This window comes from Pollicipes pollicipes, unplaced genomic scaffold (assembly GCF_011947565.3).
Source record: "Pollicipes pollicipes isolate AB1234 unplaced genomic scaffold, Ppol_2.1 Scaffold_2555;HRSCAF=2994_pilon_pilon_pilon, whole genome shotgun sequence".
NCBI classification, from domain to species: Eukaryota; Metazoa; Arthropoda; class Thecostraca; order Pollicipedomorpha; family Pollicipedidae; genus Pollicipes; species Pollicipes pollicipes.
In genome coordinates, this window is record NW_023596136.1 from 26,723,296 (window position 1) to 26,750,664 (window position 27,369).

The 27,369-nt window shown below is 59.7% G+C and overlaps 3 protein-coding genes across 5 annotated transcripts; 1 reads left to right on the forward strand and 2 right to left on the reverse strand.

Annotated features, from left to right (window-relative positions):
• Nucleotides 1-1,414: 1,414 nt before the first annotated feature.
• Nucleotides 1,415-13,353, reverse strand: LOC119104985 (testis-expressed protein 2). Of its 2 annotated transcripts, XM_037228685.1 has the most exons (15): nt 13,265-13,353; nt 11,651-11,763; nt 10,964-11,087; nt 10,330-10,511; nt 9,529-9,643; nt 8,880-9,102; nt 8,472-8,660; nt 8,056-8,241; nt 7,231-7,349; nt 6,368-6,463; nt 5,974-6,079; nt 4,926-5,059; nt 3,952-4,072; nt 3,352-3,468; nt 1,415-1,452 (listed from the first exon to the last, which is right to left on the reverse strand). In XM_037228685.1, the coding sequence occupies exons 2-14, from the start codon at nt 11,673-11,675 to the stop codon at nt 3,397-3,399; spliced, it is 1,692 nt and encodes a 563-aa protein (XP_037084580.1). In that variant the 5' UTR covers nt 11,676-11,763; nt 13,265-13,353; the 3' UTR covers nt 1,415-1,452; nt 3,352-3,396. The 2 variants fall into 2 exon arrangements, with proteins under 2 accessions (XP_037084580.1, XP_037084579.1); XM_037228684.1 differs by lacking the exon at nt 1,415-1,452 and having other exon boundaries at nt 2,880-3,468.
• Nucleotides 13,315-24,571, reverse strand: LOC119099681 (uncharacterized). The gene is made up of 7 exons (XM_037222749.1): nt 24,446-24,571; nt 21,693-21,830; nt 20,955-20,978; nt 15,878-16,060; nt 14,542-14,778; nt 13,986-14,080; nt 13,315-13,326 (listed from the first exon to the last, which is right to left on the reverse strand). Exons 2-7 carry the CDS (start codon nt 21,775-21,777, stop codon nt 13,315-13,317), a joined length of 636 nt encoding a protein of 211 aa, XP_037078644.1. The 5' UTR covers nt 21,778-21,830; nt 24,446-24,571.
• A 194-nt stretch (nt 24,572-24,765) lies between these two features.
• LOC119113009 (ninjurin-2) lies at nt 24,766-26,888 on the forward strand. Of its 2 annotated transcripts, none has more exons than XM_037237327.1 (2): nt 24,766-24,980; nt 25,280-26,888. In XM_037237327.1, the coding sequence occupies exon 2, from the start codon at nt 25,301-25,303 to the stop codon at nt 25,871-25,873; it is 573 nt and encodes a 190-aa protein (XP_037093222.1). In that variant the 5' UTR covers nt 24,766-24,980; nt 25,280-25,300; the 3' UTR covers nt 25,874-26,888. The 2 variants fall into 2 exon arrangements, with proteins under 2 accessions (XP_037093222.1, XP_037093229.1); XM_037237334.1 differs by having other exon boundaries at nt 24,766-24,895.
• The last annotated feature ends 481 nt before the right edge of the window (nt 26,889-27,369 follow it).

The following is a 27,369-nucleotide window of genomic DNA, read 5'->3' on the forward strand; positions in this document are numbered from 1 at the left end:
GCCTTGGGTAAAGACCTGCGCACCACGGGTGTAGTTTCCTATCCAGCTGGGGGACGGGAGGGAGGGGGTGCTCCAACCCTCCAACTTTGAGGAGGAAGTTGGCGAGATCCAAGAAGCCGGTTTGTTAGCGTATTTTGAGGGCAGACTGCGTCATTTTCCGCCGTTCTGCTCCCTTAGCTCGCTTTGCGAAACCACGCCCCTGCTGTGTACTTGGTGATGATTTGAGATTTTTGGGCGCGCAGACATCGAAGGTCATATTGTGCCCATAACGTCTCCGTGTACTTGAGCGGCTGTCTTTCATAAGACTTGACCTGAGCGCCGAATGCATTCCTTGTCGTTTAGATTTTTAGAATGACGGCCGGGTTACATCCCACTCAGCCAGGACCAAAGGCGAAAGCCGATCATGTCCGAAAGAGACGTCGAAATTGAAGGCGGCGTTCGGAAAGACCAAGACGCGACCCAATCCGCAGCCGAGCATCGGTCACGTGACGTGTGGCGAGCGCCACGCAGCGTCCTGTGGCGGCCTCTTCTTGCCCGAACACCCAGCTACAACATATCCATGCCCTGCCTAGCCCACTGAGCCTCGTCTCGCCGCCATTACGTCCGCGGCGGCGAGACTTGGGGCCCGTCGCATCCGCGACTGACTCGGGAGCGTCTTCCCGCGGGGAGGGCCTCTCCGTGGCGGAGTGCCTCGGGAGCGTCTTCCTCGCGGGGAGGGCCTCTCCGTGGCGGAGTGACTCGGGAGCGTCTTCCCGCGGGGAGGGCCTCTCCGTGGCGGAGTGACTCGGGAGCGTCTTCCTCGCGGGGAGGGCCTCTCCGTGGCGGAGTGACTCGGGAACGTCTTCCTGCGGGAGGGCCTCTCCGTGGCGGAGTGACTCGGGAGCGTCTTCCTCGCGGGGAGGGCCTCTCCGTGGCGGAGTGACTCGGGAACGTCTTCCTGCGGGAGGGCCTCTCCGTGGCGGAGTAACTCGGGAGTGTCATCCTCGCGGGGAGGGCCTCTCCGTGGCGGAGTGACTCGGGAACGTCTTCCTGCGGGAGGGCCTCTCCGTGGCGAAGTGACTCGGGAGCGTCTTCCTCGTGGGGAGGGCCTCTCCGTGGCGCAGTGACTCGGGAACGTCTTCCTGCGGGAGGGCCTCTCCGTGGCGGAGTAACTCGGGAGTGTCATCCTCGCGGGGAGGGCCTCTCCGTGGCGGCCCAGCGTGTTAGCAAGGCAGAGCCGCCCGTGACTGGCGGCAGACGGGGTGGTGGGCGTGGCCTCGGCCAGTGGGTGGAGCGATAATACACGGTCAGACGCGAAGGCGTGTTTGGAGCGGGCGGCAGACTCTGGGCGCGAGAGGAAGACGGCACGCTTCAGCCGGTGACGGCGTAACTGGCGGCAGGCCTCGGCAGACGTCGTCAGCAGCAGCCGACAGCTCACTTGGAGGGAGACGTGCTGGGCTCCCAGGACAGCCGCTGTGGGCCCCATTCACGAATCGTTGTACAGGTTGGCCCGAGCATAACAACAGCCAGGTACCAACTTCTGACAACCTGGCTTGGAAGGGGATGACTTAGACTCGTGATGGCCGAAGAAACGGGCGACAATTAACGCCAGATTGACAACGTTCTCAACAGCGACATCCGAATTTCCGGGTTTCCAAAGATGACGGACCACGATAATCAAAAATATATTCAACCACATATAATATCGCCTTACAAATACTGTTTAAAGTTGGTCACGCCCGTGTTTAAGTGGATACATGAGACCAAGCACCAAACATTCAACAGTCAGTTGGGACACAACTGGACATCCGCGAAAGCATATAAACGCACCCTGCACTCACCACTGGCCGGCACGCAACGCCTGGGGAAGCCGCCAATGGTACGCCTACGCCACAGCTGGGTAACTCGACAATCGCTCGCCCATCCCACATCACTGAGTAACGCCCCCCCCCCCCCCCCCCCCCTGCAAATCCGGCCGGGGTGGAACAGCGCGCACAGCCCGCCGGGCGGACTGCCTGGCCCCGCCCGTGGCGCCCCTGGTCGGGGTCGATCGCCTAGCTGGAAGCGGCCCCAACAACGCCACCGTGCCCAGGAACACGTGGTGAGCAAACGGTGGATCTGCACTGCCGGGCGAGGGGGGGGGGGGGGGGGGCGAGCGGTGGAGCTAAGCGTGGGTACACACAGGACTGATATGTGGCGGCTCTGGGCGAGTACCGGCTTCGTCGGAGGCAGGCGCTGCGGGAAGGGGATGGAAGAAGGTGGAGCGGCACTCGTCGACGCGGCTCGGTGTGTGCGTCCCCGCCCGCGGCCCGGGGCCGATTGTCGAGGCGGCGGCGCAAGCTTGAGGACTCGCACATGGATGACATAAGGACACTTACTGGAGACATCGCCAGTGCATGAGAAGCAGAACACTGGAGGGATGGCAGCCCGACAGCGAAAACCCTGCAGAGTCCCAGAGTCCCAGACACACGGCAGCACACAGGGTGCTTCAACGACACTTAATCTGCGGTCTTTGGTTGAGTTTAACATGGGCTACGCTCTTGTCCGGGAAGCGACGGCTTTTGCGCAACCGTACCGCGCTGGCCGCCTATCTGACCTAACGTTCCCGACTAAGCCCGAACAAGCGCGGCAGTGACTAGTCAAAACCTCGCCTACAGCATCCAGTTCCGCGTGGCCAGCGTGTCTCGCCATCGTGCCTCGCTGAATCGCTTGCACAGGCGTGCACAGGCGTGCGCAGGTGTGCACGCCAGCTGAGTTGAGGCACAGCGGAAGAGTCGGCCTTCATCTCGACCGCCGCGCACCGGCACCGGCAGCGAACGGCGGCCAGAGGCCCGGCCGGCCAGCGGAAGGTCGCACGCGGCCGCGGCGGCCCGTCGCCATGGGGGGGGGGGGGGGGGGGGGCACAGAGCTAGTCGCGGCTCACAGTCCGGTGGGAATGGGAAGTCTGCACACGAGCGCCACCGGACCACAAGCAGCTCAGTGTAGGTGCAAAGCTGGCGGGTCGGCGGCTGTGCACAGTGCGCTGCTGGGACACCACAGCCAAACGTTCATGCGCGGCGGAGACACACACGCGAACACAGGCGCAAAGCTGGGCCCCACAGCCGAACGCTAACGCACAGCTCGGACCCACAGTCGAATACAGGGGCATAGCTGGGACCCACAGCCGAACACTTGGGGACACAGCTGGGACCCACGGCCGAACTCTGGGGCATAGCTGGGACCCACAGCCGAACTCTGGGGCATAGCTGGGACCCACAGCCGAACACTAGCGCACAGTGTCGGCCGCCACAGCTGCTGTAGCTGTGACAGCCCGGCACTATCGCTGGGAGCCCACAGCGGGGCGCCCCGCCGCAGCTGTGCCGCCGCGCCCACCAGAGCAGCCGCGCGGAGCCGCCGGCCCGACGCCCGGCCAGCTCCCTAGTCGTCCAGCGTCTCTCCGGCCAGCAGCGGGATGATCATGTCGTCCATGTTCGGCAGCACCATCAGCTTCTGCAACGGCGGCGTCGCCGCGTCAGACCGCCCCACGACCACGACGGCACACCGCACGCAGTTCCACCGACGCGTCAAACAGCGAGCGAAGGTAGGGCACTAGCCCGCAGGTAAGACAGCTCAACAGCCCCAAACGCAGGACATCATCCCGCCGTCGGCGAGACACCGCGCGCTGCGTCTACAGGGCCCCTGAAGAGGCAGCATTGACACAATATCACCCCCCACTACTGCGACCCGAGCCAACACGGCACCATCCTCAAAGCCGCTCCCCAGTCCCTGTGGACGGCATCAGCTCCGGACAGCTGATCCCTGGACAAGACAGGCTGACCCCCGGAGTGTGGGCGGCGGGCAGGGACGCCGCCGTCTCCCCCCAGTCCCTGTGGGCGGCCAGTAGCTCCGGACAGCTGATCCCTGGACAAGACAGGCTGACCCCCGGACAGTGCGGGCGGCGGGCAGGGACGCCGCCGCCACAGCCGGACTCACGTGCACCTCGCCGATCAGCTTGTTTTCGATCCAATCGGTGACCTGGGTCAAGGTCACGTCGTGCGTGCCCAGCCGCGGGTGGGCGGCCAGGATGATGTCTGGCTTGCCGCGGAAGCCGTACCTGCCGCCACGGGGGCACAAGGGCACACGGGTCAGCCTGGTGGCACGCGCCAGGGCCAACCCTGCCTTCATGCAGACTCAGCGGCCTTCAGACACACGACGAGGCCGCTGGTGCTGCGTTAGCGCCGACCTCGGCTCCAGCCATATATCATTGCCGCAGGGCAGACGCAGACATGTGACCGTGTCAACTCAGAGACGACGGCCAGTCATTCCGTTGGATTATGGTAGATGTCGACTGACCATGAACGATGCAACGATGAACAGCGTGTAGTGACAATGACAAGAACTCCTGTGAGCGCGGGGAACCGCGCCCCGGTGGATTCGGGCCCACTTCGAGTCTACAGACGGCGGGCAGAGGGAGAAGTGAACAACAAGGAAGTATGTACATGCCAGCGACCTGTCCTTCGCTGACCGCCGCCTGTTAAGAATGGATGATGGTGGCAAAAAGGCGTCAGCGATATAGTGACCCCCAGAGCCGTCAGAGGTCACTGTACCCAACCGGGGGACGGCTGCAGTCTGTAGCGACCCCGCTCTGGCCTACTCACCTAACTCAACCCACCACCGACCCACACCGATCCATTAGAGCTTGTCGGCAGGAGGCTCGAGGCGTGCCTGCCCTCCCCACTGATGGCTCTCGGCCGCTCCCTGATATCCACCACCGCCGGTACTGAGCGCCGGTGCGGACGGTTTCTCAGACTGTCCTGTCCCTGCCCAGTCCGACCTGACCTGAGACCTCCGGCCGGCCCGCTGCCACCCACCAGGGCCGCCGGTACGGACGGCTTCTCAGCCTGTCCTGCCCCTGCCCCAGTCCGACCTGACCTGAGGGGACCCCCGGCCGGCCCGCTGCCACTCACCAGAGTCGGTCGTTGGGCGGCCGGGGCACGTTGAGTGTGAGCACGCCCTGCAGGTGCTTAAGCGTCACCGTCAACTCCAGCGGCGTGTTGGAGAACTCCTCCATGTAGCGCTTGACGTATCGGTTCTGCGCCGCCTGCAGCCGACCGGCGGTGTGCGTCAGGACGGCGAGACGGGGACGCGTCGGGAGGGTGGAGCAAGGACGCGCCAGGGGCAGGGGGAGAAACGGGGACGCGTCGGGAGGGTGGAGCAGGGACGCGCCGGGGCAGGGGGAGAAACAGGGATGCGTCGGGAGGGTGAAACAGGGACGCGTCGGGAGGGTGGAGCAGGGACGCGTCGGGAGGCTGGAGCAGGGACGCGCCGGGGCAGGGGGAGAAACAGGGATGCGTCGGGAGGGTGGAGCAGGCAAGAAGGCGTCAGGGCCGTGTCCTATCGAGCTTGCCTCACACCAGCAGAAATGGCGAGAAATGACGCACAGTGGCGCAAAACTGCTGAATGTGTTCGGCATCCTTGGCAAGGCCGCTGACATCGGCTGGGAGACAGCACGGCCTCCTAACTGACAGCAGCGCGGGAACAGACCAGGCGCCGCAGGACACGACAGGAAGACGTGAGTGGCACCGGCTTGAAGCGTAAACAGGGGTCCGCAAGTCTTGCGGCCGCTGATTTTGACACAAGCATAGCGAATAACAAAAACCTGCGTCACAAAAACGCAACCTAGGTTTCCAAACGGATTGCTAAACGAAGATGCATTACAGCCAGGCGCCTCGTTTGGTCCGCACCAACCACGTCCGACACCGGCGTTTTCGCAGCAAACTAAACCCGCGTAAATCCACAACCAGACGTGCGTAAAATGACTCACTACAGATTCAAAGTGCTCCGCAACACAACTATCTGATCACTGAATATGGACCCCTGCAGAGCGGCGCGGCGCATTAGCAACAAGCGGCGTCGCACGCGACGCCGGACGAACCCACTGTACAGCGAGCGGTCTCGACACGTCTGCCAAGGACCTTTCCTAGGAGCGCGAGCCCGTGCGCCGAGCGTCCGTACCTGCTGGAAGTAGCGCGAGGTTGTCACCTTGTCGACCACCTGCATGAACCGCTTGCCGACCTTGGAGGACGGCTGGGAGGGCGAGGCGGGCGAGGGCGGGCTGCCCCTGCGGACACGCCGGCACGTCACTGTCACGGCTGACCGAGCCTGGCACGCGCCGGGCGGCCACACCCGGCCAAGTGACACGCCGTGTACGCACACTGCCGCAAACGCGCAAGGAGCGACGCACCCGCCGGTTGCGGTACACTACCAGCGACAGAGGGGCCGTGCCACGCTGCGTCGGCTTTATCTCGCTCCGCAAAGATCGGACCAAGCCCGGCGCCGCCGTCTCGCGTTAACACGGCAGCGACAAAGCCCCGGGGATCGGCTGGGAGCGCGGCGGCGCCCGACTGACCCGTCCGAGCCACCCGAGGTGTCCACGTCCTCCTCGTCGCTGGACGAGTCCATGCTCGCCAGGTCGTCGTTGCGGTCGCACTGGTACACGGCGCAGCTGGAACGGACGAGAGACGGTGAACGGGACGCGGTCAGCTGGACGGAGCCGGCAGCGCGGGGCGCGGCGGCCCTCGGTGCGTGCGATGCCTCACACCCGCGGAGAGCTGCTGGTTGATCGGTGATGCTGACGGGCGGGGACGCGTGTCGAGTTTTGACGTGCTACGGGAACAAGGAAGAGGGGCCCTCCTATGTGAACACGCAAATAACCTAAAAAATATCCGGGTACATACGGGATACACATCACAATAAACATACTAGCATTACAAATATCTGCTTGCCTGTCCGCATTAGACGCATCAGGGCACAGGACATTTTAGTTGCAGGCTTTGCGCCTTGCATTTTACATACTATGATTGCTATTAAGCGTTCGGTCCACTCCCAAAAAGCCTGACGAAAACGACGAGGACACGTCCGGCTCCACCAGAGGTCGCGCGCCGCCCTCCGCCCTCGTGCTGGTCACTGCCGCGTGCCCACCCTGCCTGCCACTCATCAGTCCCGTGTCACATCCCGCGCGCGCTCCTCACGTCCTCTACAGTCTCACACAGCCCGCCTGGCCCGTCTCTGTGCTCCTCGCCTCCCTGTCACGCCTGCCGGCCCGCGCCAGCCCCGGCCGGTACCTCTCCGCCCGGTCCGTATCTGTGCTCCTCCCCTCCCTGTCGCGCCTGCCGGTCCGCGCCAGCCCCGGCCGGTACCTCTCCGCCCGGCCCGTCTCTGTGCTTCTCCCCTCCGTCACGCCTGCCAACCCGTGTCAGCCCCGGCCGGTACCTCTCCGTCTTGCCGTCGGCGTGAGAGGACGGCGACGGCAGCGGCTCCTTCTCCCCGTCCTTGTCCGCGCTGCTCTTGTCCTTATCACCACTGGTCTCGGCCGCCTGCTCCTTCTCCGGCTGTCCGCGGCGGGCAGCGGCGTTAGCACCGGCAGGCGCGCTCCCACGAGACGTCAGACAAGGCACGCACGATGGCGAGCGGGCAGCGGCATTGTTCACAGAAAACACACACAGGACGCGTCGCACTTGACGGCATCCAGAAACATCAGACAAACTAAAATACAAGCACGTACACGCGTGATGCATGATCAGTTAGGACGTACCGATCTTCCAGCCCGCTAGACAGAGGAATCCACAATTATGACGCACCAAAGACAAGTCACACCCACGTGTCCGACCCGGCTAACAGGCGCGCTTGGCAAGCGTATAATTCCGTATTTTCGACACAGCGGGACAGATACGTCAAAGACGTCAGACAAACCAGATGGCATACACGGCAGACCGAAAAATACGCGTCGATCATGGAGCAGCTGTAACAACAGGTGAACGGCATACATCAGACTGATACAGCACACATCGCCACAACATGGCACTTCCGAGAGACAGCACAGCACAGGCACAGTTATGGCACAGCCGCCGCCCCCAGGGTAATGACCGATCACCACAGACGCACGTAGGCCATCAGCGTGGCGGCCGTTCAGGCTGGTTGTCGTACCGCGACCTGTGGAACATTTCAGCGATGCGCGGGGTTCGAACTCGAGCTCACCGATCAGCAGTCCAGATCACCCAGCCGCGCCACTGCCCGCGCGCCCGGTGCGCCACTGACCTTGCTCAGCTTCATGAGGTTGACCTTGGTGCGGAGCGTCATGCAGCCGCCGCCCTCGTACAGCACGGCCATGTCGGTCCAGAGGCCGCGCTCGTCGCTGGTCGGCGCGCTCACCGAGAGGATGCGCGGCAGCACCGAGCCCAGGTCGCACGAGGTCACCACCAGCTCCTCGATAAAGAACGGCGGCTGGAGACAAAACACACAAATTACAGCACAACAAACCTTCGAACCCACAAGTTCTTCAATGCAGCTGGCAGCTAAAGACATGGAGTGTAGCACAGGTCAACAATGAGCTCAGGTGTCACAACAATGTCACAGCACGCCCTCAATGCAGAAGACTCCGACCTGACAAACGATGGCCACGCGCCTGAACACTGTCCAATGGCGGTGTTTGGTGCTGAAGGACGCAGACCCACCTTGATGCGCGACAGCTTGCGCTGGATGCGGCGCTGCACGAACTCTACCCATGGCCGACTGCCGAACACGCCGAACGCCAGCCGGCCAATGAGCGCGTTGAACCACATCACGTGACCGGTGGCGACCGGGGCGGGATTGACGCCATCGGTCGGCGACGGCGGCCGGGAGTCTGAGCCGCCCTCTGGGGTCTGCGGGGGTCAGCTGGGGTCAGCTAGGGTCAGCGGGGGTCAGCAGGGGTCAGCCGGGGTCAGCGGACGCTCCCAGACACGGCGAGATAACACAGATGAGCTAACAAGCAGCATCACCAGTCCTGTCCGCCTACAGTGAGGGCCTCCAGCCGTGGGAACCTCCCTCAAGTCGCAAACAACACCCAAACATTTCTCTCGGGCGGCTCGCTCCCAGCTCACCGCCGTCACCAGTTTGGACATGTAGTAGTCGAAGTCGAGTTTGGGCGTCGGTTCTGCAGCAGCGGCGGTGGCGGTGGCGGCGGCAGCGGCGGCCGGCTCCTCCTGTCCAGTTGCGGCGGGGGCCGCCGCCGCCGCCGGGACCCCGGTTGCCTCCGGCGGCGGCTGGGCAGCGGGCGAGGCCGGCCGCTCTCCCGTTCTTGTGGCCTGGCTCAGCAGCCGGAACCTGCCGGTCGCACCCGGGCGGCCGAGCGGGTCACGGCGTGGAGACGAGCCATGTCGGCACGAGGCGCACGGGACGGTGGGCAGCAGGCAGACGCGCAGCACAATGTGCCACCAGCCGCTGGGCGCGACGAGTGACAGGGCACACGGCGTTGGCCGCCCTGTTCTCTGATGCCGGCATCGCTGTCCTGCGCTGGTACGTCAGCCGAAGAGGCCGCCTGTCTAGTTTGCATACTGGCATTCACGCCATGCATCGCGAAGGATGCGACATTCGGAACCCCGCGACCCCTGAGTGGCAGTCCAGTGAACGACCTTCCCGAAAATCATACGCGCGGGTCCCATCCCGGTCCGGACGCCGGACGCCTCGCAGCAGCCTCCTCCGATCACGCGCGCTGGCGCCGGGGACGGCGACCGTCCGTCCCTCACTCACCACTCCTCCTTGCCGCGATCGGTGCGGGCGAAGAGCGTCAGCACCGGCTCGGCGTCCGGCGGCGGCGCGCCGTCCAGCGCTGCCGTCTCCTCGCTGCCCGGCTCCCACTCGCCGTCTGAGGCGGTGAACGGGTCCGGTCAGCGCGGCGAGAAGCGGCAGGGCGGGCAGTGTGGTCAGCACAGCCCTATGTTTGTAATTGTGAGGATTTAACATGTGTTGGTGCTGACGATGTAGAACATAACTGCATCGATGCTATGAGATTAGGATACTTGATCGAAACCAAAAACGTGAAAACCCGATTGCTATGATGAGGCACGCTGGCAGCAACTTAACTGCAGAGTGCCTAGCATGACAGGCTTCAACAAAGAGAAGATGGGGCGCGACCCTAAATTTCGTAGCCAAGACTTATACGACAGCTACACGTCTCAGAAAACGATTCGTAACCTGTAAGCGGCTATCCCACATATTCACCCGCAACGAAGCAAAATCCAGAAACAACTTTCAAACATCCGCAACGCATCAACATCTAAGAACAATTATCACACATCTGCAACACATCAACATTTAGAAACAATTATCAAACACTCGCAACACATCAACATCCCGGGACAACTCTCAAACACACCAATGACATCTGAAACCTAACCTACGAGCGTGTGGCCGACCCAGAACAACAGGCGGATCCCCCGCCCACGTGACCGGCCTGGCGGGCCGCTCGCCGTGCCTGTCCCGCCGCCGCCCGACCACCACACGCGACGGTCCCGCCACCCGGACAGCCGGTCTCCGGACCACGCGACCCACCTGAGGTCTGCGAGCGGTCCGAGGCGGCGCGGTCGGCGGCGCTGATCTTGCGCTGGGGGCTCGAGCCGGTCCGGTCCGTAAAGCTGGCGTTCCGCTGCGGCCCGGCGCCCAGGCCGCGCGAGCGGGTCACGCGCCGACAGTTCTCCAGTCGCACGCACAGCGGGTAGCGCCGGTTCCACCGTCTGTCGGCGCGTAGGGCCGTGCCAGGTGTTGGGGGAGGGCAAGGGGAGGGGGGGGGGGTGAGGGGGCAGCAGGCGCTACGAGCAACGGAGTCATACCAGCCCAACGAGAGCATAGCCAGCAAATACAATGAGCAGGGCGGAAGTCTGAAGCCACGGCCGACGAATGCAACTCAAGTGAACACAAAAGCGCTGGTTGCAAACAGTGCTGAAAAGCTGGACTTCACCACCAGCACCTGCCTTCTTAACTGCCCATTCGTGTAGAATGCCATAAAAGCAAGTCAGAAAAACCACATTCAAGCCGTTCACAACTGACCTAAAAGCCTAAAATATTCCAATACACCTGGATCCCATCTTCTGACTACTCGCCCTCCCCCCCCCCCCCCCCCTCACCGCCGGCCCCGCATGGCGCCGGCCGTGGCGCCAGGTGTCGCGCGCCTGGCGCTCGCTCTTACCGCGTGTGATGCAGCCCGGCCGGCTGCAGCTCCACCGAACAGCCGGCGATGTCGTAGATGCGCTGCTGCACGAACGGCAGGCTCGGGATGTGCTCGTCGCAGGTGGCGCGCTTCGGCACGTGGCCTGCCGGCCGGGCGGACGTGTTCACACCCCGCCCCGAGTGAATACCACCTCCGCAATGTTACTCTCTCCGCAATCGTAAATCGAACGCGCTGCCATCAACCGCCCGCTCGCCAGATAGCGTGCATGGCACTGGTAGAGCACCAGTGGTGACATCCACCACAGGGAGGCGTTTTGGCTGGCTAAATCAATAAACCCGGTGTCCATTATCATGATCGATACACCGACAGCGTTCGACGTTCCCGGCCAGACGAAATGTTTTGCAATCATTCTGCCAGTAAGCGCACGGATTCGTTTTGGATATGGGATTATGCCAGATGAGATCCACCCACCAGCGCACTATAAAACTTCCGAACGAGAGCTAAACTCAGTGTAGTACCTCCCAGTGCCTCCACTCTCGGACGATGGCTCTCATCCGATGCGGTACTTCCCTGTGCGACAGCGTCATGACGTAAAACGACCGGCGGCGTCCAAACGCCCACAACCACAAACCTCCCAGCTAAGCCCGGGTGAGCCTGCCCACCGCCCCGCAGCGTCAGAGCCCGCCGGTGAGAGCCGCTGCTCACCCTTGGGGTGTGAGATGCGCAGCATGCTGCCCTCCAGCCGGACGAAGCGCGCCTCTGTGGGCTGGTGCGTGTCCGGCTTCGTACGGCTCGACCAGCAGCTCGTGCATCCAGTCCTGGCGGCGCAGGCGCGCGCGTCAGGCAGCGTCACACACGGCGGCCGGCACCGGGAGGCACCACCGCGCGTCACACGCCGGCGTGGTGAAGTCACGCGGTGACGACGCGCGACGGCCACCGCAGCGCGCGGACACGCGCGGGTGGTGGCGCCATGAGCCGGGAACCCCCGCCCGGGCGCTCGGACACGTCAGCACGGTGACGCTATGCGGCGGTGTTTGCGAAATGGCGCCACAGCGCAAATACTGTCCGCGTGATGATGTCAAACAGTGGTCGCGCCACGCAGCAGCGCCTGCAAACTGGCGCTACGTGCGCGGACACGTCCAGAGAGTAACGCCATACAGCGGCGACGTCGTATAGCGGCGAAGTTATACGAACATGTCTGGGAACCAGGGACAGAAATTATTCCACGATACGATGGTAGATTGTTACGAGTATATTTTTCTAGCATATATAGGGGCGATGGTGGGAGCGATCGCAGGTGTATTCCAAAGGCAATGCCGTTATTCTGTTACAGCCTTGGTAAACGGATTCAGCATTTATACGCACCAACTATCACCAGATTCATCCATTACCCAGGTATTACGGTAGCTTCCTAAGCCCACGATCACCGACTAGTGTACCGGGACGTTTTGAAGTTGGCACGTCTTTGACATCGCATGGAAACAACTGAGTTCACCCATCAAGGGAACGGCGCGATGCGATTTCGTTGCGCGAAAGGTTAAAAGGCACGTGACATTCATCGCGATCAAGCAGGTGTTTAAAGGACGGGTACTATCACGCGTACTATGCCGCAAGCTAAAAGGGGACCGCGTTTCAATGGAGACACGGCAAGAGACAGCAGACAGGAGACAGGAAACAGGAGACAGGAGATGGGAGAGCCAGATGACCTGGCACGTCCACACGCGCGGTTCAGAGCGATGCGAGCAGAACAATATTCGCCATGCCTGAACAACTACAAAGATTTTCTTGCAAAGTGCCGCAGCTTTCAAGGGATTCCAACAGCAAACATAAAGCGTAAGAAAAGCGGCATTGCCTTTTGCATTGCACCTGTCAAAAGTTCCAAACATGACGGTAGCGCTGAATCAGCGTCGCTGACACACAAGCCACTGATGACGCACTGCGAATTAATGCGACCGCGTTGTAAGACGAAGCCATGCAAGGATTAATGGTAACAAGAGACCGATCACACGTGACGCAAAGCTGCCAAAAACGAGGACCCAACTAGTCTGTGACCCAGCAGGGAAACCCGACATCCGTCGGCAACAGGACCCTGTTAAAGGGCGCGGCTGACAGGCGTTACCGCACGAGGCATACCACCCCCCCCCCCCTCCCCCCCCCCACCCACCCCGAAAGATATCCATCAATACGCGCATGGAGAGAATGCCGACCAGCCTCCGCGTCACCGCAGCGAGGCCCGTGTAGCGTCAAACCTCTCCCGGCCACATGGCCCTCGGCCAAGTCCCTCTCCGCGAGGTAGCGGTCGCGGGCCGTCCGACCCACCTTGTGCATGAGCGACGGCCGGTGTTCCCGGACGTGCGGACGGACGTCGGTCAGCACCAGCGCTGGGGGCAGGCGGCGCGGCGCCGGCCGCAGCAGCGGCAGCAGCAGCGCCGCCAGCAGCGCAGTCAGCGCCGCGCCCAGCAGCAGGCCGGACAGGAAGGGCGGCAGCGGAGCGGCCATCAGCGCGACCAGCGCCGGCGCCAGCCAGCGGCGGCCCAGCGGGCCAGGCAGCGCCGCCATCAGACCGCCGCCGGTGCCGCCGCTGTCGTCAGTCGGCTCCGTCACCGCAATGATCGGCGGCGGCGGCGAGCGCTCCGCACCGCCGTCGGCTCGATTCCGCAGGCGCCGGCGGCGGCGGCGACAGCACCGGCACCACCTCCACCGCCTCCTCGGCCGCCTCCACCGCCTCCTCGTCGATGTACTTGCCCTGTAGCGCCGACAGCGTGACGCTGTCGGGCGGCGGCGGCGGGGCCGGCGGCGGCACTGCCGGCCGCCCGACGTGCCGCTGCAGCCGCTCGTAGATCTTGGGACGGATGCTGGCCAGCCGGAACTCGCGGCGCGAGGGCGAGGCGCCCGGCTCGGCGGCGTCGACTGCCGCCGCCGCCGTCGCCGGCGCCGGCGCCGGCGCCGCCACCGGAGTCGGCACGTTCACGAACGCCACGTCCGGACAGTCGGCGGGCGCCGCGCGCGCGCCCGGCGACGGCGGCGGCGAGTCACGCACCGCCTCCAGCACGTCGGCCTCGCTCAGCAGCTCCGAGGCGGCCGGCGCCGCGCTGGCCGCCGGCCGAGAGCCGCCGCGGTAGTCGCTGATCTTCTCTGCGGACGCGCCGCGCGCCGGTGTCAAGCGAGGGAGCGAACGAGCCGCTAGACATGTTTTGCGCTTTTCGCTGACGACGTCATCAGTCTCGTTGATATACAGCGTTTACAAGCCATCGCCTGCTGTTTGACCTGCGCGTCCGACTGGCGTCCAGATCCGACCGGCGGACGCATCCAACCAGCACACACGTGTTTCAACATACTCCGGACGGAACAAACATCCCCGACCGGAAACCACGGAGACCTGCCGCTCCTCTGGCGCTCGTTCCGGCGCGTATCCTCTCGCGGACTTCGCGCCATAAAGTTTTCCTTCCCTCGCGCCATCCGCACAACCCCAACGAGACCATAGCATATTTTTCTTCCATCGGCCCCCTCTCAGTGCCTCCCCTCTTCTTGCCAACCGACCCCCCCCCCCCCCCCCATAATGTCGGCAACCTCTCTCTGCTCACCGCGACACGTACCCTCAACAGTTTTGGTGATCTTGCCCTTGAGCTCGGCGAACCGGGCCCAGGCATCGCTGTCCTGGCTCGGTCGCGGTTCGGCCGCCTTCTCCGCCGTGGCCGCCGCCTTCCCGGTCGCCTTCTCCGCTCTGTCCGTGGCCGCGGCCGTCTTACCGGCCGCCTTGTCGGCCCTCTCCGCCGTCGCCGCCGTTGCGTCGACGCTCGACGAGCGCGTCTTGCCTAGCCGCGACACCAGCTCTGCCAAGCAGGTCGTCAAAACTCAGCATTTCGGCTGGAAACTAGCAATTTTAAGGACGATTTGGTGCTCGCAGTTTGAACTACTTTCGTAGCTGTTGGCCTCTCATTAAGAGGTGTATCTAATTTCTCTCTGCTTTCGCTAATCACTGTTAGTCTCCGATTCACAGACGTACCTAATTTTTCGTTGTTTTCGATGTCCTTGTAACATTTGGCTAGTACAGCTCGGTCTAAATGACACCTTTAGCTGAGGCAATTCTGAAACGCTGCTGCAGGGCGGGGGGGGGGGGGGGAGACGACGTGAGACGCGTAACAGCACTGGTAGCCCGCGACACCTTTTCTGTACGAGACGACCTTACGAAGTTTCACGGAGGCGGGCGATGTTAACCTGTTTAGGCAGTCGAGTGCTCAGATAATTTACGTTAGTCACATAATGGTGACAGTCATTTTATGGCGTTAAACGACGGTGGGCCTGGGTTCTAGGCCTGGTCGACCTTACATGAGCACACCATGTTTCAGTAGATATTAGCACTAACTCTCGCGTGCCGCGTGAGCAGGAGCAACAGTTCAATCGTGGGTCATTCGCAGGACACTGGCCTCTCGCCAGCAGGTCACCGACCTTTGACGGGGGAGCGGTTCTGCAGGGCTCCCGTCCACTCATCAGCAGGTCACTGACCTTTGACGGGGGAGAGGCCCTGCAGGGCACCCCTCCTCTTGTCAGGACACTGACCTCTGGTCATCAGGTCACTGACCTTTGGCGGGGAAAGGTCCTGCAGGGCGGCCCTCCATTCCTCAGCAGGTCACTGACCTTTGACGGGGGAGAGGCCCTGCAGGGCACCCCTCCTCTCGTCAGTACGACACCGACCTCTGGTTATCAGGTCACTGACCTTTGACGGGAGAGAGGTCCTGCAGGGCACCCCTCCTCTCGTCAGTGGGACACTGACCTCTGGTCATCGTGTCGCTGACCTTTGACGGGAGGGAGGTCCTGCAGGGCACTCCTCCTCACGTCAGTGGGACACTGACCTCTGGTCATCAGGTCACTGACCTTTGACCGGGGAAAGGTCCTGCAGGGCGCCGCTCCACTCCTCCGCGGGTCACTGACCTTTGACCGGGGAGAGGTCCTGCAGGGCGCCCCTCCACTCCTCCGCCCGGCTGCGTGTCGAGTGTTTACGCGGCGGCGCCACCGGCGGCGGCGGCAGCGGGGCGGAGGCCGGGTCAGACGTCCCCGCTACCCTCTGACCGTCGCCGGCCGCCTCCTCCTGTATCTGCCGGTCGTCCTCCAGCCCTGCCGACGGCCGGACGCTCAGTGCCGGCGCACGGGTGCCGCCCGGGCTCGCACACGGCCGCGCTCCGGCCAGCGCACAGCATCAGCAGCGTCACGCCCAGCACGGTGCGCGGCCGGGCGTCAGTCAGCTGGCGCACGGCGGCGCCCAGCACAAGTGACGTTTACGCCATGCGCAGGAGCGTCAGCGCCCAGCGCACGACCGTGGGACCTGATAATGGTCGCAAGCGGGTCCTGCAAAGTGCAACACTCAAATCCTGCACACAGTGGCGCTGAACTACGCAACGGAAATTAAAACCAGGCCAACACACAAAGAAAGTGGGTCCCCGATGAGGTGTGGGTGGCACGCTGTCACACACACTCAGGTGAAGCGCCATCAGCGCGTGTCGTCCCCCTCCCGCCATCCCGACGAACAGCGCTGTCTTACTCCTGTTACGCGTAGGGCCGCTGCGCACATACACACACACAGACGAGGCGCAGGACACCCGGTCGCGCAGAGGGCACGCCTACGCACGCGCAGATGAGTCACCGCACGCGCAGATGAGTCACGTCCGGCCGGTTGGGGGGGGGGGGGAGGGGGCAGGACACCGCCGAGGACGACGGTCGGCCCGGGGTCCACGCGTTACAATGTAAACACGGCGTGCTGGCCACAGGTTTCGCTCAATGGCACGCAATGCCGACATGAAGTCACTGACTGAGTGTCGACAGGCGACGCGTGCGCGTCTTCACACGCGTTCCCTATGCATGCACCAACAGGCTGTTGACTTTGCCAGCGAGTGGGTACGGCGTGAGCGGCACAGCAGACCAGTCCGCGCCAGACATCTGCACGCAGGCACGAAGACACCAGACATCTGCCCCCTACAGTCATACACCTCAACGGCTTCGAACAAAACACATAACAATGCTGGCCGCCGTCCAACCGGCCCGACATCCTCAATGAGTTAGTTGCGGAAAATGGTCGGTTACACCATACAGTTTGCATGTACCAACGCCCACGTCAGCGATCCTTTGTTAACGACAGTTCGCACGAATAGTGGTTCATCTCCTATTTAGGCCGCGTGGCGTGTCTTGTCAAGTATGCTGGTATGCGTCCTGTCAGAACATAATACGTATAGTGGCATACGTCCACACAGAACGGCGCGTGGCCTGTTCCTTACACACACAAAACGCGAATTACGCGCCATCGTTGCTTGCAAGGCAGTGCGACAGGAAACCGACGGAGTCTCACGAGTCCCAGTCTCCAAAAACGGACCTTATCTAACAGATGTAACGGAGTCACCAAAACGATCTAACTGTAAGTGGTAAAAGTCGCGTCGCACGTCATCAACACCTGACATTTCAGCTTGCGCTTGCGCGTAGCACTTAATTGATACAAAAATCCAATCAGAAACGTGTACAACGTTCGCCAGTTGGCAAACAGAGCATTGGCGTTAGCTCGATCCGCGACCAGATGTTGCTGCGCAATGGACCATAACTGCCCCAACGCTCGAAATACTTGGTGCATGCAACCTGGCACGAAACAACTATGGAAAGACCGGCCAAAAATACTGGGAGCCAAATCTGGATGGTATACATTTACGTCAAATTTCGCCTAAACGGTTCAAAGTACCTCGCAATCTGAACAAAACCGTAGCTGTCGCCATCGCTCGACGACAACCGACGCCTCCACGCTTGTCTGGGTTCCCTAAAACATACAGCTACGCGGTAACTCATGATGGCGCTATCGCGCCCCCTCACTTCAGTACTGCAACATCGGTGGAGGAAAAACTCTGAAAGGTTGGATTTAATCATTCGTGAAAAATACGCCTCAGTAGCGGTTACCGAGCCAAGTCCCGCAACACCCGGCCTGCTACGCTGTTGCGCAGCTACATGTTACATTCATCGCCCCCTCCCCCCTCCACCCTCACACCTGTGCTGCGATTGTGAGCCGAGGAAGGCAGCGGCGGCTGAAAAATCAGGCAGCCACGCCCGCTGTACCACATCGGCCTCCACACCGAACGAAAATTCTGGCGACGAAACTAATCCCATCTTGCCCGTCCCCCCAAATGCGGATCACTACCGATAACGCGATCTTATCAACAACGCTTCCTAATCGGCCTCGCCGAACGACCCATGCCGCTTGCACGACCCAGCAATCTCGCCGAGCCCCGACTACTCGCGCAACACCACCGTCCTCAGTGTGTTCCACACGTGACAACAATGAATCACGACCGGCGGCGGACGCCACACGTGGCATGCCGTCCAACGGCCGGGCGGTGCAGCGCGGCACGTGATGCCGCCGCCGCGGGACTGTCACGGGGCCGTCGCGGGGTGGTCGCGGGGTGGTCGCGGGGTGGTCGATCGCGGGGTGGTCGCGGGGTGGTCGCGGGGTGGTCGCGGGGTGGTCGCAGGGTGGTCACGGGGTGGTCGCGAGGTGGTCGTGGAGCCGCTGCGGGACTGTCACGGGGCCGTCGCAGGGTGGTCACGGGGTGGTCGCGAGGTGGTCGTGGAGCCGCTGCGGGACTGTCACGGGGCCGTCGCAGGGTGGTCGCGGGGTGGTCGCGGGGTGGTCGCAGGGTGGTCGCAGGGTGGTCACGGGGTGGTCGCGAGGTGGTCGTGGAGCCGCTGCGGGACTGTCACGGGGCCGTCGCAGGGTGGTCACGGGGTGGTCGCGAGGTGGTCGTGGAGCCGCCGCGGGACTGTCACGGGGCCGTCGCAGGGTGGCCGCGGGGTGGTAGCGGGGTGGTCGCGGGGTGGTCGCAGGGTGGTCACGGGGTGGTCGCGAGGTGGTCGTGGAGCCGCTGCGGGACTGTCACGAGGCCGTCGCAGGGTGGTCGCGGGGGGTGGTCGCGGGGTGGTCACGGGGTGGTCGCAGGGTGGTCACGGGGTGGTCGCGAGGTGGTCGTGGAGCCGCTGCGGGACCGCCGCGGGGCCGTCGCGGGCTGTCGCGCGGCCATCGCGCGGCCGTCGCGGGATCGCCGCGGGGTCACCGGTCCGCTCCTCCGCGGCCGGACGTCCGCAGACGTCCATGACAAGATGACAAGGTGTTGTCGACTGCGCACCGATCAATAGCGAGGTTACCTTGCTGGCGGCCCGGCGGCGGCGGCGCCGGCCGGCCCGTCAGCGACGAGCACAGGTCTTGAACAGCGCCGGACGCGCCGGCAGCGCGCTGCAGCAGCGACCATATACACATGTGCTCGAGCGACCGCGGCGCGGCGGCGCGCGCGAGGGCCCGGCCCCGTCTTAACGTCCCGTCGGTTCTTCCGTCTCCGCGCACGGCCGAGACGCTCGCCGACGTCGCTGACCACCACCGTGGCGACGCGTGACATGGAACGGTCGCGCAAGCGGCAAGCTCTCGCGTCCGCCAGCGGCGCGCTGGCGACGGCGTGGCGGCACGGGCAGGACGCCGGCGGGCGCGCACGGCGGGCCCGCGCACGCAAGCAGAGCGAGCGGGGCCGCCGGGCCGCGACAGGCCGTCAGCCGCCGGTCAGGTCGCGTCACATAGCAGCAGAGCGACAGCGCCAGCCACGAATGAGGGCGGCGCGGAGCGCGGTCACCGACCGCATGCAGAGGAGCATGGCGCCGGAGCTCGGGCGAGGCGCTGTGCTGCACTGCCCTTCATGCCCGGGCGACAGACAGGCGACGCCAGATACCCCCAGCAACCGAGTGCGTCATAAAGTCCCAAACGCGCGTACGCACTTACGAAGGCACTTACGAAGGCACTCACGCACACACGTACGCACGTACGCACGCACGCAGGCACGCACGCACGCACGCACGCACGCACGCACGCACACGCTCACACCCATATATATATATATATATATATATATATATATATATATATATATATATATATATATATGCAGAGGCATCAACAGAGGGTGAGCTTCGACGAACAAACATGAGCGACGGGCAAGAACTGACGGAACGCACATCACAGCACGAAAGCACCTCATGTAACACTAGTAGGTTGACAGTCTCCGCCACAAATACTCCTCAGCGGTCAGACAGACACTACACATTATGTCAGAAGCATAAGAGCGCCATAAAAGGAATACTGTGACAGCCACTGCACAGTGATAATTTGTTCGTCCGTTGCACATTAAGGTGTCGCAGATAAGCCAGGGTTCTGGTACGATAAACAAAAACAAAAACAACAGAAAAGGACAATGGACAGCTTTTGGCCGATACTGCATCGCATAGCTTGCAGCCAGTCTGCAATGATGGATCTTAAAACGGAGTTCACTCAACGGCCCCCGGCAAACAAACCCACCGTCCCTGGTCTACTGAGCGTCATTTGGCGAGCCTTTCTTACAAGAACGTCATGCTTCCGACCTCGCAAGTTACAAAGGTCAAAAAGCGGCTGCCATGCAAGGCAGCCATGGAGATGAAACGTAATGTGAGTGAATCAGATTCTGTTCCTTAACCCAAATTATAATTTATACTTAAAATTAATGATAACAGCATCACCGAAAATAATGTGTGTTTACATTCCTTGGCAATTGAGAGAACAGTACCATATCCAACCAATGCTTCATACAGCTGCCCACATAGGTATGTAAGCAAGGGATATCGACGTGTTTCAATGTTTCATACAAATACATATACTTTGACAGCGTTACATACAAATGCCCTGGAAACGTAAGCAGCGATATATCGACAGAATTCGCCAGAAAACATAATGCCCAGCAAACAAGACTGAAATTATAACCATAAATAAAGCCACCACACACATACACACATCAGAGAAAACACCGCGATTCCAGCCAAGCAAAACTGAAGCCACAAAGTCCAATATAACACACTTAACATGCTGTACACAAGGACGGCAGATAACCAGGCTAAGAAAACAGCCTACTGACGCGAACGCGACATGGGGGCCCAAAAGCGTAACATTTAGCAGAAACAGGCTTACCCATTTGCAGCTCCAGTTGGCCTGCTGCAGGCGACATCACAGAGTTGTTAGCTCAGTATTGACAACATTTTTGGAACGCCACGTGCACGAGCGATGCCAAGCGCCTACCGTTAGGCGATAGCTGTTATAATTGAAGCTGGTATCACCACTGCAGGTATTGCTAACTAATAATGCTCCTCTCTACATGGTGTATATGCTTTTCTGCCACTTGTGATAGAATCTGGGCTGCATTTGGGAGTTGTATCCACTATTGTCAGAAGAGGAGAGTGGAAGGACGCGAACCACTCAGGTGCACTTTCCGTCAGCAGTGCTCAAACAAATGCTGTTGGCTGCAACAGTGTAAAGCAAAAATTGAGGATCAAACATAGTTAATTATGTTCTTAAAGAGTACTCAATTAATTGCTGTATGGAATCTCGCAAAATGAAACCAACGTCTATTTGTTTCACCTGTTGATCAAATGTGGCAAGCAAATCAAGTCTTGATTTTTTTAACAGCCCAAGCATTCTAAATGGATGAACTTCTTGGGGTGCAACAGGCCTTACATGCAACCAACTTTCTATTGGAACCTTCTAGGTGACTCAATTGTTTCTTAAAGTCTACTCAGCAACCTCACTTGGCAAAGATTATGGAATGTGAATGAGAAGTAAATGCCACAGAGCCTTGCCTTGTCAATGATCTACATCAATCAGAGTCATCTAGTCTTCATCACCTGCCCTTGGTCATGGTGACCTACTGACCTTCATCTCCAGAGCCATCTGGGTCGCTGCAGCTGTTGTTGAGGAAACGCACGCTGACTGGGGGTGAGGAGGCTGACTTCTTCATAGAGGCAGACCTGGCTCCCTGCCCCCACCAGGTCAGCTGATGGGATCCTTGGTCTGTGGTTGGAGAAGGGGACAGCTCACATACTGGGACCCTCTCCATCATGGCTGGAGACAGGTGGTAGGTCAGACACCAGTTTCAGTCTGTGGTTGGAGAAGGGGACAGCTCACACACTGGGACCCTCTCCATCATGGCTGGAGACAGGTGGTAGGTCAGACAACAGCCTCAGTCTGTGGCTGAAGAAGGGGATAGCTCAGACACTGGGACCCTCTCCATCATGGCTGGAGACAGGTGGTAGGTCAGACAACAGCCTCAGTCCATGGCTGAGGAAGGGGACAGCTCACACACTGGGACCCTCTCCATCATGGCTGGAGACAGGTGGTAGGTCAGACACCAGTTTCAGTCTGTGGTTGGAGAAGGGGACAGCTCACACACTGGGACCTTCTCCATCATGGCTGGAGACAGGTGGTAGGTCAGACACCAGTTTCAGTCTGTGGTTGGAGAAGGGGACAGCTCACACACTGGGACCCTCTCCATCATGGCTGGAGACAGGTGGTAGGTCAGACACCAGTTTTAGTCTGTGGTTGGAGAAGGGGACAGCTCACACACTGGGACCCTCTCCATCATGGCTGGAGACAGATGGTAGGTCAGACAACAGGCATTCACCTGCCTGCCTCTTTGCATACAGCATTTCATGCCAGTATTAGAGGTCAGGGGAGCATTCTGCATGATGACTGGCCATTCACATTATTATATGAGGTATTACTCTGACAAAAATAAAACTTTAAAAAATCTCTATATTTTTGCCTGCAACTGTATCTTTCAAAAACAGTTTCTTAGGATCCATAATCCACCCTGTGATCCCAAGATGTAGTATTTCTATCTTGACATTAAAACTTTCTTCAGGATCTAGGACCTTTAACAGGTTAGATCTGGGTATATGTGTGTCAGTCATATCCCAACCAACAGATCATCAAACAAAGGGAAGCTTTATCACATTATAGCTCTGTTGTACTGCATGCAAGTCCTATGATGATCCATGACACATTTGACACTAAGTCCTATCCCTAGTCCTAGTCCCTTGTCCTAGTTCCCTGAAATGCTGCATGCTATGCTTTATCTCTTACATTCTGCAAGAGCCTACTGTAATTGCTACCAATCAGTCATCTTCTTAACTATGCAAATCAACATTTGTCTACATAGTTGGAACATGAATTCATGCCTATCATCATTTATAAATAATGTCAAAACAAGTTCATGTCACTGCAAAATCATGGAGATCAGTTTTGCACACTATTGCTGAATGCAAGAGAATTTTTTAAAAAATGCTTTTAGGGCATATATGATGCAATTACCTGCCAAATACCAGCATTTAAGAATGCTATCTACATTTTGCAAGAAAATTGAAGTTGCTGTTATGATATATCCATCCCTTAAGATATTATAGGTCTGCAAAAGAGCACACAGCAAGAACAAACCTGGTATTTCTGATGTGCTTTCAAGATGAGGCAAAACATTGTGTGTATGTCATTAAAATATATGTATGATTCTGGTGAAGCTTGGTGCAGATGCAGGATAATTTTTAGCATTTATTGAATGAATGTATGTGTGGCTGGAGTAAGGATGTCAATGCATTACACCAGTCAAGCAAATGATGCCAGTAAGATAACATCCTCCTTCATACTATCTTGCTACAGAGCATCTAGCTAGCCAGTGCTAGAGCTTTTAATGATCTGTATGATATAGATGAATACCCATGTTCCTCTTGTTGACATAACAGGATTAACCTTATTTGCTGAAATGTCTGGGAAATGGGCTGCAGCTGCATCTTGATCATCAAAATGGTATATGTGATGACATGCTGCCTGTTCTGACCACGGACATCACAGGTATCATACCACAGGTGGATAGATTGCTGATAGGTACCTGCTTTCCAGCAGGGTGTGATTAGCAACCTTCTTGTGCACAGGGGCTACAAAACAGTTATTTAATTAAGACACAGAAAGTTACAGCTAAAACTGCTACTGCATGTGCAGGCTACCTAGCATTACCTGACATGTCTGATGCAGGCAAAACATGTGCAAAATTTGCTGAGACGCTGTGGTAATTATGTGTGAAGCCATATGCATGGATCATATGGATAGCTTTGTAGGTCAGCAGCACAGATATTTGTTCATGCCAGTGTCTTAGTATAAAATATTACAATCACAGCAAGAGCATAAAATATTTAGGCAATATTTAGGCAATTAAGTGGGACTCTTGGGTTTCACGTCATATTTGGGGTTATAAATTTGTTGGCCTTAGGAGAAAAATCATAGGCAATCACATTTAGGTCCTTTATTGTAAATCCTTGCATCCTTCTTAGAAAAGGATTGTTTCTTTCCTTTTATGAAAGGTCATATACCCTCATCATAGCAAAGTGGCAGCCTGCAATGGTGCCAAAGCAGCTTCTGTACTAAACTATGTTTGCTCAGCACATCCGACCTTTCCTATCCAAATTGGTCCACCTATCTACCTGTATGTGTACCTCGACCTGACAATTAGCGCAGGCTGGTGGCTCCCACTCCTTTCCCGTCTTTGCCTGCGGCCTCTCGACTTTTGCGTTTGCGGATTCAGATAACCTATTGAAATACAAGAATTAACACAAAACGAAGGGTGTGCCTCCACTAACCTTGAACCCAGTCCTCGCAGCGGCAGCGCGCGACGCGTCAGGGAGTGAATCGACAGAAGCGGCCGCCACCAACCGGGACGGCTCCGCGCGGCTCATGAAATTCGGCACACAATTTGCGCACAGCGATCTTTGTTTACGTGCGGTGCGTGCAGTACATGGGTCAGCTGTTTGGCGAGCTGCCCGCGTGCGTCGCGTAGCGAGCAGTTTTTTAAACTCTAGTGTTAAATATTTTTGTTAGATGTCAGGAGCATCACTACCCCTCGAGCCAAGGTCGCTGGACGGCGGGTTGGCCAGCCTGCATACATTCCAGCGGACCGGAATCGGTGCCTGGGGGCAGGCGCCATCTGTGAATCACGCGCCTGGTGCGGCGCGCCCGGCTCGGCGTGTAGCTGGATCCCGTGGTTGCTGGCGGTGCTTCGAGCCACATCGGAGCGTCCTCTCGCTGACGACGTAAGTTGGCGGCTCCTACTTGGAGCTTCACCCGGGCCTGGTGACGTCATCGTGCTTCGCATCTCGTCCTCGTTGTGCAATAGCGGTAAGTCTTGTCCGTTGTTTCAGAAAGCAACACGTGTCTGTGGACTGTGGAGGCGTTTGGGGAGTACCCGCTTATATGGCGAGGTCCTGTTCAAATGTGAAGTCAGAGCTCACGTGCCAGCCATAGCGAGCACGTCGCTCGGTGTTGTCGCCGATAATCGCAATTTGGGTGTTGAAATAGGAAAACCGTCCTCGGTTTGACCCTCCGACCCGTGCGCGAGCACTACCGCCAGTAGACGGGCCGCAAACGCCTTGAAGTTCGCGACTTGCCTGAACCTGTCGACGAACCTGCCGTTTCAGCGGCCGTCGTGAGGTCCAGCCATGCCCCGCGAGGACTTCCTGCGCTCCAACGGGGCCGACCCGTCCGAGGTGGAGACGTTTGACCCGGACCTGGGGCCGGGCAGGCCGGCGGCGCCCCGGCGTCCGCGCAAGAAGTGGAAGGAAGTGGCCGACACGCGACCGATGCCGCGGCTCGACCCGGACGTGTACAGCACCAAGAAGTCGGTGGCGCAGGGCTTCATGGACGTGGCGCTGCTGTCGGCCAACGCCGACCAGCTGCGCACGCTGCTCAAAACGGGTGACTCGAACTCGCCCTTCTACGTCGCCTGCATGGTCTTCATCTCGCTGAGTCTGATCGTGCAGGTCATGATAGCCGTGTGCCTGCTGGTGAAGATGCGCTACAACATCAACCGACCCGACCACTTCCGCAGGGCCGAAACCCTCAACAACATCTGCATGATCGCCTCCGTCTTCCTCACCACCTTCAACGTGCTGATCACGTCGTTCATGGCGGAGGTGCCCGGCGTGACGGAGGTGCTCTCCGTGAACGAGGTGGAGACCCTGCCGAACTTTCCGCGTGACGCTATCGACTCGGCGGAGCCGGTCGTCGGATGACGGTCATCGGTCGGTCATCCGGCCGGATGACGGTCATCCGACCGTCATCTCACCTCTGGGCCGGTCGTTGCCGTGGTGATGATCTCCCGCCCCGGACGGACGCGTATGATAGGCAGCTGTGTAGAGCGTGGGTGGGTAGACTAGACGTGCGTCACGTGTGCCGCTTTGCGCTGTGACGTCACTACGGGCGCAGCCCCGTCAGAGAGAGAGGTGCCCGTGGGGTGTAACCCTGCCGCTGTCACTGCGTCATTCGGATGGGGGGCACTGGCACAGCGCAAACGCATTACGTCGGCTGAGTCACGGAGCCGGGAGCGAGACACGCGGGATTTTAGCTGATGACACCCTGACGGCACCGGCAGCGGCCGTGCTCCGCCGACCGCCGACACACCGCCCTGGCGGCGTATGACCCAAAAGGGCCGAGCGACCTGGTGCCGGGCGGGCTACTTCGCGGCATTGATCTCGGGCCGCCTGGACGGACCGCAGCGGGCCCATGATGCAACGAGGCCCGGATCCGGCGTTTCGGTTGTGACGTCACAGACAAGCGGCCGCTGCGGCGCGTCTGCCGGAAAGTTCCATTTGCCGAACAGGAGTCCGGACCGTCCCCGCGGGTCGCTGAGCGCCGGGCCGCCGGGTCCGCGCCGCCGAAGCCTCTCGAAGCGCGCCGGCGAAGTCCGCCGACCCGGCTGGCTCCAACTGCGCCATTTGGACGTGCGCAGCGAGTGTGCTCGCGGCGGGATGCGGCGGAGAAGCTGACATCGCCGCCACGCGCGCCAGGGCGGGGGTGGCGTCAGCGATGTGTCACGAGATGATTGCTGACTCGGATTGGGTCGGATTGATTGCTGACTCGGCGCGTTCGGATAATGAAACTTGAAATGAAGATCAGTTTGGACTACAGTGGGCTAAATCCCGCGTATTTTCAGATGGATGAAACGATGGCGTCATGACCTTGTTGTGTTTGTCTTGTTATGTCATTTTGTTATGTTTGTGCAATTGGATGTTGCAATATATAATGGCTCCGAAAGGTTCGTTGGTGCCTCCAGCGTTTCGTACTGGTTCTCATGGTGGCATCCCGTGCAGACGTTTAGGCATGAATATCCGTGAATCGGATGGTAATGGCATTCGTCAAGAAATGACAATCGGTAATACGCATGTCGCTAAATGCGCCAAAGACTAGCCAGACTATTACGATCATCCGTTGCATCATAATCACTGAGAAGAAGATTGGCGCGAAGGGAGTTGCAGCACACCGGAAAAATAAACGCATGGCTGAGTCACTTGACAGCAAACACCATTCACTGCCGCTGGTCTCTTATTAACGCGTGTCCAGTGTCCACTGGTACAAGGCTTTCACAAGCAGTGCTCGAGGATAAACGTACTGGGACTCGTCATTCGGCTTTTCTGGGCAGCCTTGACTTCCTTGAGTTACAGTTGATCTGTTTTAGTTCTTTGAGTAACAGTTCACAGAGTTAATTCGACCATCACTGCACTTGGGTTTG

Coding starts and splice junctions, on each gene's coding strand:
- LOC119104985 (XM_037228685.1), bottom strand. CDS start 11,675: ATGCTGCGCATCTCACACCCCAAGG. Junction 10,512..10,963: donor GCCGGGCTGCATCACACGCG/GTAAGAGCGAGC, acceptor ACGCGCCGACAG/ACGGTGGAACCGGCGCTACC. Junction 7,350..8,055: donor ACCTCATGAAGCTGAGCAAG/GTCAGTGGCGCA, acceptor CGCCGCGGACAG/CCGGAGAAGGAGCAGGCGGC.
- LOC119113009 (XM_037237327.1), top strand. CDS start 25,301: ATGCCCCGCGAGGACTTCCTGCGCTCCAACGGGGCCGACCCGTCCGAG.
- LOC119099681 (XM_037222749.1), bottom strand. CDS start 21,777: ATGAAGAAGTCAGCCTCCTCACCCCCAGTCAGCGTGCGTTTCCTCAAC. Junction 14,779..15,877: donor GGACCTCTCCCCGGTCAAAG/GTCAGTGACCCG, acceptor CCTGCTTGGCAG/AGCTGGTGTCGCGGCTAGGC. Junction 14,081..14,541: donor GATCACCAAAACTGTTGAGG/GTACGTGTCGCG, acceptor GCGCGTCCGCAG/AGAAGATCAGCGACTACCGC.